General features: G+C 46.0%; 1 protein-coding gene across 1 annotated transcript in view; it reads left to right on the forward strand.

Annotated features, from left to right (window-relative positions):
- The first annotated feature begins 2,829 nt into the window (after nt 1–2,829).
- Nucleotides 2,830–14,468, forward strand: part of chd6 (chromodomain helicase DNA binding protein 6) — a 102,825-nt gene continuing 91,186 nt past the window's right edge. The window contains 1 exon segment of the mRNA XM_080461297.1: nt 2,830–3,087. Coding sequence (XP_080317423.1) covers nt 2,937–3,087 — 151 coding nt within the window. The 5' untranslated portion in view covers nt 2,830–2,936.

The raw sequence follows: 14,468 nt of genomic DNA on the forward strand, positions 1-14,468 counted from the left end.
AGGTTAGTTCAGACACCTGATGGGGTTTGCATGTTACCTGCCTGCTACTCTGACCTCCGACCTCTGACCTCCGACCTCTGACCTCTGCAGAGCGTGAAGGTCGGAGGCTTTAGAGCCACACAGACAGGCTGAAGGGTTTCCTCTGATGTGGAGCGACATGGACCCGGACTCTCCATCAGGCCCTCCACCAGGCTCTTCACCAGGTTCTCCACCAGGCTCTCCAGCAGGCCGTCCACCAGGCCCTCCACCAGGCTCTCCACCAGGCTCTTCACCAGGCCCTCCACCAGGCTCTCCACCAGGCTCTCCACCAGGCTCTCCACCAGGCTCTCCACCAGACTCTCCATCAGGCCCTCCACCAGGCTCTTCACCAGGCCCTCCACCAGGCTCTCCACCAGACCCTCCACCTGACCCTCCACCAGGCCCTCCACCAGGCTCTCCACCTGACCCTCCACCAGGCTCTCCACCAGGCCGTCCACCAGGCTCTCCACCAGGCCCTCCACCTGACCCTCCACCTGACCCTCCACCAGGCTCTCCACCAGGCCGTCCACCAGGCCCTCCACCAGGCCCTCCACCAGGCTCTCCACCTGACCCTCCACCAGGCTCTCCACCAGGCCGTCCACCTGACCCTCCACCAGGCCCTCCACCAGGCCCTCCACCAGGCTCTCCACCTGACCCTCCACCAGGCTCTTCACCAGGCTCTCCACCTGACCCTCCACCGGGCTCTCCACCAGGCCGTCCACTTGACCCTCCACCAGGCCCTCCACCAGGCTCTTCACCTGACCCTCCACCAGGCCCTCCACCAGGCCCTCCACCAGGCCCTCCACCAGGCCCTCCACCAGGCCCTCCACCAGGCTCTTCACCTGACCCTCCACCAGGCCCTCCACCAGGCTCTTCACCAGGCTCTCCACCAGGCCCTCCACCAGGCTCTTCACCAGGCTCTTCACCAGGTTCTCCACCTGACCCTCCACCAGGCCCTCCACCAGGCTCTTCACCAGGCCCTCCACCAGGCCCTCGCTCTCCTCAGACTTCTGCAGCTCAGCGGCTTCATACTGCAGGTACAGAAAAGTGCTTGAAAGATTTAGAGCCAACCACTCAGGGATTCAGTGAAGTGAAGCGAATGCTCACGCTGGATTATCATGAGCCGCCGCGCCGAGGTGGGGACAGCGCCACCACCTGGGGATGTCTCACTTCTACCGTGGAGCTTCGGGAGTGTTTTTGTTCGTGAGGGTTGAAACTAACACGTATCATTCTGGGGCAAAAGTAAAGGAAAAACACGTGCAGGTGAGGTAGCTCCATCACTGTGAAACACTGAGCAGGGAGCGTCTCCATGGCAACAGACGCTGATCTCCTTTCATCTCCTCTCTCATCCACTTTGTATGGGACAGTTTTTAACAGTTTTGGGGATTTATTCAGAAATGGTTTGTCCTAAAATCTAATCTACTGGTCCTGGATGATGACAAATCATCCCTGAAGATTTCATGTAATTCAGGAGAGTAGTTTTTTGTGAAAAGTTGGAAAAATACATAAATAACAGCAGAACGACATGATGTGGTTTTATGTCTGAAAACGAGTGGGAAGGAGTAGAACTTATTAAATCTCTTCTCTTTTCCATTCGTCCGATTTTTGTTCTCGCCTCCACTTTCACATAATCGATTCATATAAACATGTTAGAACTATTGAGACCAATTATCTGTTGAAAAGACAAATTACAAATATTGTTTAAATAGTGTAAAGACGGACGGTATATGATAACGAACCATATTACTGGAGTGGAGGAAAAAACTTTCCTGCTCCTTATTTTCTATCATGTTGAATTAGATAATTGTTATATGTGTATTTAAGTCTATTTCTCGATAGGTATGTGTGAAAATGAGGATGTAGATTATTTCTTTCGTGAATATGCATGTCCATAAAATATAATTTATTTCTTTAGAATAGATTATCTACAAATGGTTTGTGTGTTTATAGTGAACTTAGTATCTTTGTTTTGATTCCTCCTGAATGAATAATGAGTTTTTATTCCACATTCAAGTGTATTTTACTTCGTTAATCCTTTCCCAGGTCGAAATCTCTCCGACGTCATCCCAGCAAGTATTTGCATAATAATGTATAAATAAGAAGCTCAAACTCAACACAAAAAGTATAATTACTTCATATAAGCAACGATCTTTAATCTTTCTCATTTTAAAACTGATGGATTATTTAGAATCGATGGATAGAAATACTTTATTAATCCCAGGAGGAAGCTCTTGTAATAGCTCCACACAGAATAAATAGAAGTTAAAATGACAGCATGGGAGAGAAAGTTAAAAAACCTTCTTCAGGGATAAGCAGAAAAAACAGAAGACAGGGAGGAGTTACAGAGTCTATTTGTTATTTGCCAACATTTCTGAATATCAAAGCAAACTGAAGTTTATATTGTTGGTAAAACTCAACTTTTAATTCATCTTTTACCTCTTTATAGATGATAACTGACTCTGCCTTTCTTCGTTAAAGAAGTGAGCCTGATGTGAGTGTGAGCTGGTGATTTGGGACTGTAGGAATGAATGAAAGTACACGTTCAGAGAGCCTGTGATGATGAATCTGGAAAAGTTGGCGCAGATGTTTGATGCCATGTTGTGTTTCCTCCTCAGACAGTCAGTAAACCTGCAGGGGAGGCTGGAGGTCTGCAGACTCCAGGTCAAGTTTGGACAGAAACTAAGAGGCCAGAGTGAAAACCCCTCTGGAGGAGCGATGACTTGACATGTCGACGGAAAAAGAAGAAGAAAAAAACGCGCAGCAGCTTCACATCTGGTCATCTGAAGTCCTGCAAACAGGCTGAACATCCGGGAGACGCAACCTGATCTGCAAAAGACGTGGAATGTCTTCTTTCTTTCTTTTCTTCCGCCCTTCAAACCCGGTAATGATGAAGGAGTAAAAAGCGACATGATTGGTGGATGCGTGCAGCGGAGGAGAAATGTAAACCCCTCGGTTGTGTTGCATCGGGGGGGTTGAAAGCTGAACGCTCCCCTCTTGTTTTCCCTCCTTCCTTCAATGACAGCAGCGAGAGCCGGCCGGAGCGGCGGAAGACGCGTTTCCCTGCATGCGGTAAGTACAAGCGCACGGACACCTCCACCTTCCAGACGGGCGCAGCGGCGTGCGTAAAAATCACCGGAGCGGCGGTGCGCGTGAAGCCTGAGAGGAAAAAACACACAAACACACACACACACACACACACACACTAGTACACGGTGGTGCTGCCGATAGCTCTCAGACAAACCCGGGAGAGCCTGGTGCCTCCTGCGCTTTGCTTGACAGCTGCAGGGCCAATGGAAAGATGCGCGGAGCCAGCTGCGCGCGGCCTCAGCCAATGGAAAAAACCCTGCGAAGCTGGATCCCGCGCGGAGGTTAGGCTGGCTGCGGCCGCCAAACTTCCACCTAATAAAAAAAAAAGAAAAAAAAAAGAGAAACGCTGTGTTTTGGCTGCTGCAGTGGCCATTTTAGGTAAGAAGCGCCCTTTAACTTTTTGGCTGCGGCTCGGTCTTTTGTGAGTGCGTGCGCGTGCGTGTGTGCGCGCGCGCGGTGTCTAGACTGGACCGGGTGACAAAACGGTGCAGGACACCGGCGTGCTGAATGAAGTGCTGCGAGCCGCCGGCTTTATGTGGATTAAATAGATCCCGAGTTACTCGTCCTCCTCCTCCTCCTCCTCCTCCTCCTCCTCCTCCTCCTCCTCCTCCTCCTCCTCTTCCTCTTCCTCCCTCCCTCCTCCTCCTCCTCTTCCTCCTCTTCCTCCTCCCTCCCCTCATCTCCCCCCTCCCTCCCCTGCCTGCTAATTTTTTATGCATTTTTCTAAACTGTCATGGCGATTTTGTGTCCTTGGAAATAAAAAGCGCCAGTGTTTTTCGGGCTGCCCGGGTGATGCCTGGCCGGTGAAGCGGGCGTGCAGCGTCCGGAGCAGGTGAGCGGGGAGCCGGGGAGGGTTTGTCCGCGGACAAGGACTTTTTCCAGGCTGTCCACACGTGTAAGCGGCGGGCTGTTTTAATGTATTTACACCCCGCGATGCGGTGACATTACTCGGCTAGCGGAGGCAGCTAGCGCGGTAGCTCCGGTGCTAACGGGAAAGAGGACACGGTGTCTCCGTCCCGTCTCCCGCTGCCGGCGTGAGCAGCCCGGGCTCCCGGGCTCCTCGTTCTCTCCCCCCGGGAACTTCTCTTCCTCCCCCGGCCTCATGGCCAGCTCCTCCAACTTGTGGGAATCCAAGAGGCTTTGCGGGGCTGCAGCTAGCCGTGCTAGCTGCTGCGTCTGCTAGCGCTCCTTCCAGGGGGCTCCAGGGAGAGGAACCTCCAGAAAACCCCCAGAAAACCTCCACTGAGCCGTTTGCCTCATTGCCCCTGCAAACCAGGTGTGTATTATGGGATGGAATAGGTCGGTGTGTGTGCTCCCCCACCTCACCTGGCCAGGTGTAACACCCCTGGTCAACAAAGGCTGAGAGCCCAGCTGCACCACAGGAGGGAGACCTCCAGAACCCCCCCCCCCGAGAAAACCTCCAGAAACCCCCAGAAAACCAGGCTGCTCGCCTCCTTGGCTCTTGCCAAGCCAGGAGTATATTATGGGATGCACTGATCCCCCTTTCACCTGGCCAGGTGTAACATCCCCGGTCAACAAAGGCTGAGAACCCAGCTGCACCACAGGAGGGAAACCTCCAGAAAGCTGTTCTGTTCTGCCTCCAGATGTGTATTATGGGATAGAATGAGTGATGGCAGTTCCCCCCTGTACTCTCTATTTGACTCTCGGATGTGTTTCATACGGGAACTGAACTGGTTTTACCTGTGAAGCCTCAGAAATACAGGATGAGTGGAATTACAGCAATATGGAATAGAAAAAACTTCATTCATCCACCCACCTGTCTTCTATGGTAGCTGGATCTGTGGCTGAAGGCAGGACACACCTGGACAGGTGAGGGCAGGACACACCTGGACAGGTTTCCAGTCATTCACAGGACAAACACACACTCACACCTTGGGGGTGTTTAGTGTCTCCAGTTCATGTCACATATGTTTTTGGTCTGTTGGAGGAACACACACACGCACACGGGTAGCTGGTATTTGAACACACAACCTTCTCTCTGTGAGGAGAGAGTGCCAACCACTGCTCCACCGTGCTGCCCTGCTTCATTGAGGGGAGTTCTTTGTGAGCAGTGGCCTCGAGGCCAGAGATCTTGGGATCTGAAGGTTTCTGGTTCGAATCCCACAATGACAGGTGACCACTGTGGGCCCTTGAGCAGCGCTCAAACTCCCGACTCAGCTGCTCCCAGTAATGTGATGGGTCACCACGGGGCGCAGTGGTTTACTGCTTTGCTCCACACAGAATAACTAGAATAAAACTAAATAATGATCACATTGATGGAAACACTGATTGACCTGAACATCTTCTCTTAGGCCAACGAATACGAGTGTATCTGCAAAACTTTCCTCACTTTGGGGGGGTCCCTTCACACAACACCGGTGTCTTTTTATCAGAATTCTGACCCCATGGAAATCTGACCCGCGGGTCACTTTTCTAGTAAGGAAAACTAACTGGCCCCATAGAATTTTGACCACTCACATGAAGCTTTACCTTTTGCTAATCACAATGTTCTAATGCAGATATTTATTATAAAGATTACTTTTCCATGCTTTGGAATATTGACTCAAGCTTATTTTACCTTTATATTTAGATATAACGACGGCAATTTTGCCTATTTTTCCCCAATTTAATGGCACATTTTGTTGTTGAAAGGTACATTTCTTTCCTATATCATAATTATCTTTTATGAGTGTCAGGAGAATTTATTTATATGGAACATATTTAGTCACCATGACCTATATTGAATGAGATATAAGGTTTTTAATGACTTAAAGGGAGTGGGTCACTTTTCTATATGACATCGACTCCCAAAGTGGAAAGATTCTTTCACGGTCTGGATTCCCTCCTGTAGAGACTTCTGGAGGCTATGGAGCCTGTTACTGCTCATGCGTCCCATCATGCTCCAGTAAACAAAGATGGCCGACCCGTAGTGGTTCGACTGGCGGTCGTATTCTAGTTTTATCGTCCACATCAGTAGTTTAATAGTTGAGACTCTCCCGGAGAGCATCTGATTCCTCGTCAGTCACTAGAATGTCACTTCTCTCCATTTTGTTCTCTTTTATAAGGTATTGTTCTCTGGACACATGTCTGAGTGGTCTCATCACAAAAACAAGCGATAGTGCCTTCGTGTGGCCTGGCAGACTAACTACGTGGTGTCAGTGTGTCTGCTGCTTGATGAAGGGATTAGGATTTGTCATGTGAAATGTTGTGGTGAAAACGGGGCCTCTGGGTCACCAGTCCATCACACTCAGTAACTGGTACCTGTCAGTAATTAAAAGTTACCTTTACCTTCAGTCTCCACACAGAAAGTCCCCCTGGACCCGAACCGGGGACCGTCTAACTGTGAGGCTCTGTCACTGTCACATAACCCGGTTCAATTCATCACCAAGAGAAGTTCTGTTTGTATAATTCAACAGGAGTTAATGAATCTAGATTATCTAGAGTTAAAAGCAGCTTTCAAACCTGTTAAATTGACTTTAAAATCAGATCTGGATCGATCTGGTCTGGAGGTATTCCTCATTGTTTGAATCTACTGAAAGTAAATCGGGGAACAATGAATTGAATTGATGTCTGCAGTGATTGTTGATGTACGTAAAGTGACTTTGTCTGGGAAGGCGCCTCCTAATAAAAGTAAAATAACCGCGCGGCGTGTTAATTGCAGGTTACTGCAGACACAAAATAATAAGTTGATGACTAAGACGGTCTGGAGTGAATACAGAAGGAATAAAAGGTGCGGTTAGTCATTATTGCTTTCTTTAGCTTGAGGTCGTAACTTTTCATTTAATGTTTTGTGTTGAGATGCAATATATTATATCCAGAGGTCTTTAATAAACTTCTCCCCTCATGTGGCTGAATATTAGAAACGCCTCTGACTGTGTGACAGTTTAAACAATAATTACATTTTTATTTACATATACAGTTTTAATTTTAATGTTTAAACTTTGAATTAGATATATAAGTGAAGATTTATTTTATAAAGGTACATTATTAGTCATTACGTCTCAGAGATTTGATGGTTGGTTTTGTTAAAAAAAGAAGGTAAAAACGGCACCAAACCTTCTGTTTTCTCTGAAGACTTAACTCTGGCTCTTTATTTTGAAGTGTAACTCCCTAAAACATTAGAACACAACATTAACCAACTGAGAAACTTTCAGATATTTGTGATTTAACACAACGAAAATATTTATTAAAACCTTGTATAATAATAAAGTTCTGTTCTCTAATATCCGATGATGTTCCCATTGGTTTGTTTTTTTACTATTTTCTTTATTTCTGTTGCAACTTTTGGAAAAAATAAATAAAAAATGTGACTTAATGTTTCAGTTTAAAAATGAAAGATTTATTAACATTAGTTCAATACTAAAAGAGAGGAAGTTTTGAAAAGTATCTAAAACAAATAAAAATATTAGGGATACACAATACCAGCGGTATCAGGTCCGATACTGCACGGAGTATTGGAAAACTGTTTTGATAAGTACTTGTATCGGGCAGCAATATATAAAAAAATATATATCAATGGTCCACAATTGCAACTTGTAACTTTTTGTTTTATAATATCCGATCAATAAAAACTGAAGTTTGTAATGCTGAGACCTTTTTCCAGGCAGTTCCAGCTGGTTTGTGTTGACGGGATGAAGCCTGGCGGTGTTGTGTGATACAGCCTGGGTTGGTGTCGCTGCCGATAGGAGACAAATACAAAGTGTGTATTTACTGGCTTGTTGGAGCTTTCTGGTGTTTCTCTTGTCCAGTTGGATCAGGAGGAGGACGGACTTCCACTTCATCACTAAACAATAATTAGGCGTCCTCTGCACTGTTGTGCTGATGCAGTGTTTACATCGGTGCTTTCCTTACGTCTTCATCTGCTGTTGGTAGAAAAGAACTTTACCGAACGACCCCTCGGTATTCTGCGCTGTGGTTTTTTAGGTTTATGCAGCTGGAGGCAAAGTCTGAGCTTCTTGCAGGTAAAGATTTCAAAGAAATACCTGGTGGAGGCAAAAGAAACTCAGTTAAACTAAAAATATACAATTGGAAACCCGTTTCCACCTAAAACCTTCTGGTATATTCATTCGAATGAACATTTTCAATATTTACTTTACAATCAGTGTGAAACATTAATGTTAGCGATAAAACTTAAAGATCCCGGGTCGTACATATAGTCCTAATTGATCCCAAGTGGGTCGGACTAGTAAAACGACACCATATACTGTGTATATATATATATATATATATATAGGGAAGCACCGATCCACATTTTTTCACGTCCGATCCCAATACCTAAATTTGGATTTCCGCCGATACTGATACTCTGTTTGCTTTAATATTATTATTATCATTACTGTTGACTTTATATGAGGCGATAATAAACTCCTCTCTACAGTAAAGTTTGAAATGTACTAATGTATACATGTATTCTCTCAAAAGACAACTTGAGGTTAGTATCAGGACAGAAAAGGAAGCAGTACAAAGTATTTTAGTTCCATGTGGACAATGTGGGGGTCTGCGTGACGTCATCATCTCATAATAAACTACTTCTATCACTTTATTAATCCCTGGGGAAACTCTTGAGCAAGGCAGCAGCAACACAATGTTTCCAGCTCTAACGCAGCTCCAACCATTGGGACTATTTTCAAGGAGTTTAGCGTGGAGGAGGACGCAGCTTCACGGAGGTGTGAATCGCCTGCTGACAGCCTGGAGGAGCTGCTGCTCATTGTTCTGATGTCAGAGCTGTTCTCCTCCCAGAGCTGGAGTCTGAAAACACTGAGGTCTGGCTGCAGAGCGCCGCCCTGCTGGACTACGGCTTTGCTAACATTGCTGCGTTGCTTTGCTAACATCCATGTTGCTGTAGCTTTGTTAACATCAACGTTGCTGTTGCTTTGCTAACATCCACGTTGCTGTTGCTTTGCTAACATCAATGTTGCTGTTGCTTTGCTAACATCCACGTTGCTGTGTTGCTTTGCTAACATCCACGTTGCTACGTTGCTTTGCTAACATCCACGTTGCTGTTGCTTTGCTAACATCTACGTTGCTGTGTTGCTTTGCTAACATCTACGTTGCTGTGTTGCTTTGCTAACATCTACGTTGCTGTGTTGCTTTGCTAACATCCACGTTGCTGTTGCTTTGTTAACATCCACGTTGCTGTTGCTTTGTTAACATCTACGTTGCTGTGTTGCTTTGCTAACATCCACGTTGCTGCGTTGCTTTGCTAACATCCACGTTGCTGTTGCTTTGTTAACATCTACGTTGCTGTTGCTTTGCTAACATCCACGTTGCTGCGTTGCTTTGTTAACATCCACGTTGCTGTGTTGCTTTGTGGTGTTTTGACTGTAAAATCCATCCAATCAGCAACATGTTGTCATGAGAAGTTGGCTAGCACAGTGCTACTTCCCTAGCCTGCTCGCTGGCTGCAAACTGTGGACTGGATTTCCTGACTCATCCCTCCTGGTCTCATTGAGACCCGCCTCCCTTCAGGAAATCCAGTCCACAGTTTGCAGCCAGCGAGCAGAGCAGCAGCAGGGAAACACTGTGGATCATTTCAGTACCATGGATCAGACCAGGATCATGGATCAGACCAGGATCATGGATCAGACCAGGATCATGGATCAGGAACCTCTGCAGGTTGGATCGGAAATTTCCGATCCATGAATTGCCTTGATATGGAAACTCGATAGATTCTGGATCGGATCGGTCCCATCTTTAAATATATAAATATATACATATGTGTGTATAATATTTTACCTGCATAACAAATAAAACTCTGTAAAAAGTTAAAAAAAAGGTAGATTTTAATGTGAAAAGCCAATGTTTTCATTGTAAACTTTGGAAGGTCCCCTCACAGGGCTTCGATGACCTTTGACCTTCCTGCTGTGGCCACATGTTTGACACGCTTGCATCATATCGACCAAAGTCGCATCGTTTCTCATCTCAAAGTCTCTCGATTGAACATATTCCTCGCTGGATATATGGGAAAGACGGGAAATGGGCTATTGATCATCACTTCAAGAGTATATCTAAAGTATACACTTACTTCAGACATTCGCTGTAGTTTAGAAAGATTTGATGTAGAATAAATGATAATTCGCTCAGGCTTTGTTTCTTATAGTTTGTAAGGAAGAGATGATTTTTTTCCAGACTGGCAAGTTGGATTTAATCAACTTAATCATGTATGATGTGATTTTCATCAATATAAAGGGTTAAGCTGAATTATCCCCTTGAGTAACCTGACGATGATCTACAGGACCGGAGCCTTCATGATTGTGTCTTTGGTCTCGGTCTCCTGGAGGATGTGTAGAAGGTGAAGGTTTGATTCCCTCGACGCTGCAGAAGAAAACCCCTCCTCTGCTCGGGTTGTGAGCAGAGCCGCAGAGTCTTTTCCTTCTGTTAAATAAAAAGCTGAATACAATTAGCTCCTAATTATATTTTGGTAAAAGGTTTTGTATGCTGCCACAGCATGCACAGTAAACAACTAATCACAATTCATCTAATTGTTTGCCGGGAGGGATACTGAAGCTCCGGAACGTGAACAAACCGACGCCGGTTTGGTGTCAAACTGTGGAAAAGCCAAAGCTTCAATGATTCAGCTGAAAGGAAGCAGCAGCAGCGCCGCCGTCCTCACTTCAAGTACCTGTCAGCGGTGTGATCAGGAAAATCCAGAGCTCTTCCTCCTGGTTTTTGTTTGAACTCCTTTTGCTTTGTTGGCATCTGGATTCATGTTTTTAAAGCGACCGAAGCACTTTCAGGTCCTCGGCTGGAAACATCACACAGCAGTTGGGTTTATCCTCAAACTCACGGTTCAGTGTGAATTATCGTACCACCAAAGCCAGTATTCTGACCGCTGACCGCTGAGCTGGACAACCCCGCTCATCTCCTCAGTTTGCAGGCAAAGTTTGAGTGTGTTTGACAATTGTGATAACTATGAGAGTACTGATCTTCAGCTACTTTCTAATACCGAGTATTGATACTTCTTAAATACTATAAAGCCTAAATCATACTCCATATGCAAACAATAACCCAAGTACCTCCACACAGGTGTGTGTGTGTGTGTGTGTGTGTTAAAGCACTTTCCAATCAGTGGAGAACGACTATATAAACGTATAAACTCCATTTACTATCTGATTTTCTATAAATCCGAACACTTGAGAAGATAATGCGCTTTGAGCTACAACATTAGTTCTTCCGAATAACAGTGCTCTTTCTCTTGCCCCTAATTCGCCAACAAAAGTTGGGGAGAAGGTTTTTTTTTTTTTTCTTTCTTTTTATTTGTTTAGATATTATTTTGTAGGTATTATACCTAGGCCTGTCACGATAACAAATTTTGCTGGACGATAAATTGTCCCAGAAATTATTGTGATAAACGATAATATTGCCGTTTTTATACCATTTTCCACTAATATATTAATAATGGTATAATAATGCAAGTATACCGTTTTAAAGATACATAAAGTTTTATTTCTTAAGAATATTCCAAATTGGAATTGTATTATGAAAAAAGAGATTGTAAATATCCAAAATAAAGAATCAAAACAGCCTCATCTCCCCCTCTCCTCCTCTCGGGGTCTCATGCTGCTCTCAGGTGTGCCAGGTGCCCCCCCCCCCCTCTACCGAGTGTAGCTCCAGTTTACACAAGTTATATTTATGGTTCCCAGCAGCAGTGTTTCAGTTTGTGTTTTGGTCATTTCTCTTTCTCCTGTGGCCGCCAGCTAAGAATCTATTGGTTCCTTCAATCAAGTCAAATTATTCAATTACTAAATTAATAGAGGTAATTGTGACTGAATCACACTTTTCTTTCATGTTCATAAACTGATGTTGAATTTGTGGAGCAGGATTGCGTCGTGCTTGGAAACATAAGTGACTGCAGTGCCGTCGGTGTTTTGTTTATTTTGCACGTTGTGATAAATGATCAGTATCTCCTGCAGCCAACCAACAACATCCACCGTTTTTAAAAAGAGTGATTGATCTACAGATGCAAAATATTCTGTTCTAGACTCTTTCACTTTGAGTTCCACTCGTAAAAAAGTCAAAATAAGACGGAGACATTCTCTCCGTCATCAGCACGACCTTTCATAGAGGGTTAGGAGTTCACTTCTCAGTGGTGATGGCAGGTACAGGTGACTGAAACGTTACGTCAAAGTTCACACTGATCCTCTCATGTGAGACTTGGGTTTGTTTTCTACCAAAATAAAAACCTCCAAATAACAGCTGGGATGTGGGGATGGAGATGTTGTGATTCCAGGTGTGGTTGGTTTTATTTTATTTAACTTTGAAACTTTTGTGTAGCGTATGGATGCACCGGTAATCATTAAACCTTGTAGCTGGTGCCTTACTTGTCTTTCAGTCTTTGATATGCAGTGTTTCCTTGGCGGGCTTCGGACAACCGCTCATGACCTGAAATGTGTGGCGGTGGCGTTAACGTCACAATGTGTGATGGTGGCGTTAACGTCACAATGTGTGGCGGTGGCGTTAACGTCACAATGTGTGACGGTGGCGTTAACGTCACAATGTGTGGCGGTGGCGTTAACGTCACAATGTGTGGCGGTGGCGTTAACGTCACAATGTGTGACGGTGGCGTTAACGTCACAATGTGTGGCGGTGGCGTTAACGTCACAGCGAGCGAGCCTGGCGAACCAGACCAGACGGACGCCGTGTGGTCAGGAGACGCTGCTGGAGTCGGGACGTGATGTCGTGAATTTGCTCGTGACACCGGGAAACTGGAGTGTGACTGTGTTGAATCCCGGCCGTCCATCTCTTTGTTTGTTTGCTCATGGGAGCCTGGCGCCGCTGAAGCCGCGTTCCACTTTAATCTGTGCAGACAGCATGCAGAAAACAGGGCAGAGTTTGGTTGTGATCTCGCTGAACTGCTGCTCCTCATCGTCATCCCTCCAGCCGGCTGCTGCTCCTCATCGTCATCCCTCCAGCCGGCTGCTGCTCCTCATCCTCATCCATCCAGTCGGCTGCTGCTCCTCATCCTCATCCATCCAGTCGGCTGCTGCTCCTCATCTTCATCCCTCCAGCTGGCTGCTGCTTCTCATCCTCATCCATCCAGTCGGCTGCTGCTCCTCATCCATCCAGCTCCTCATCCCTCCAGCTGGCTGCTGCTTCTCATCCTCATCCATCTAGTCGGCTGCTGCTCCTCATCCATCCAGCTCCTCATCCCTCCAGCCACCTACTGCTCCCCATCCTCATCCCTCCAGCCGGCTGCTGCGCCACATCTTCATCCCTCCAGCTGGCTGCTGCTTCTCATCCTCATCCATCCAGTCGGCTGCTGCTCCTCATCCCTCCAGCTCCTCATCCCTCCAGCCACCTACTGCTCCCCATCCTCATCCCTCCAGCCGGCTGCTGCTCCACATCCTCATCCCTCCAGCTGGCTGCTGCTCCTCATCCTCATCCCTCCAGCTAGTTGCTGCTCCTCATCCCTTCTCAGAGACGGGGCTTTTTTAAAAAGTTTCACCTTGGGAGCTGTCGTCAATTCCACATATTTGCAGTGCTTTCAAAAAGTTTTGGTTTTCACGGTAATGAAGCATTTTCAAAAAGTTGCGTTTCTTCTATTTCTGTTTCCATTGTATTGCAACATTTTTAGAAAGTTAGGTTTTCCCCAATTTCCTCTGAAATGGAGTCTGAGCTTTTTCAAAAAGTTCCACCTTGGGAGCCATTTTCAAAAAGTTGCACTTTCCTCAGTTTCCACGGAGTCGCAGCATTCTCAAAAAGTTGCATGATCAATGGCTCCGAGCACCGTTGTCGTGGAAACGAACTCCCAGAGCATCACAAGCGTTTTTGTGTTTTCACTTTAAAACTTTGTGTAAACGATTCTTAAACTGGCTTCAGCGCTGCCTCGTCGCGTCACATCTTCTAAAAGTAATTCAGATCGTCAGCAGTTATGAAAAGTGTATAATATTTTGGTTTTTCCAGAAAGAGCATTGTTTCTCTTGGTGCTTTAAGCTCAACAGAAACCTTCTGCCCTGACGCTTTTCTGTGCGTCTGAGTTCCTTTGAAGTTTCCCGTCTTCATGTGTCCTTCCACGTCGCCACGCACGTTCGACGGCGAACCCTGTGATTTACGCTCGCTGTCGTTTCATTTCTGGAAGTCGCTCTGGCATCAATACTCCAGGTTACCAATAATGAAAGCTCCGCCAATTCACGCCGTCTTAGCTCACACAAATTTGGATAAACACATCAAAATGATTCGAAACCCTTGGATCAAAACACAATTGAAAATACTCCAGGTTACAGGAGGGATGAAACGACTTCCGGGAGTGTGAGCAGAGGAGGAAATCCTCCACATGCTGTCTCTCTCACTTTCACACAGCCGCCTTCATCTTCCTCTTTGTTGTGAAGACCTCCTCCTCTTCACGCTGCTGTTTTCCTTCACTT

Source organism: Lipophrys pholis (assembly GCF_963383615.2).
Source record: "Lipophrys pholis genome assembly, chromosome: 4".
Taxonomy (NCBI): domain Eukaryota; kingdom Metazoa; phylum Chordata; class Actinopteri; order Blenniiformes; family Blenniidae; genus Lipophrys; species Lipophrys pholis.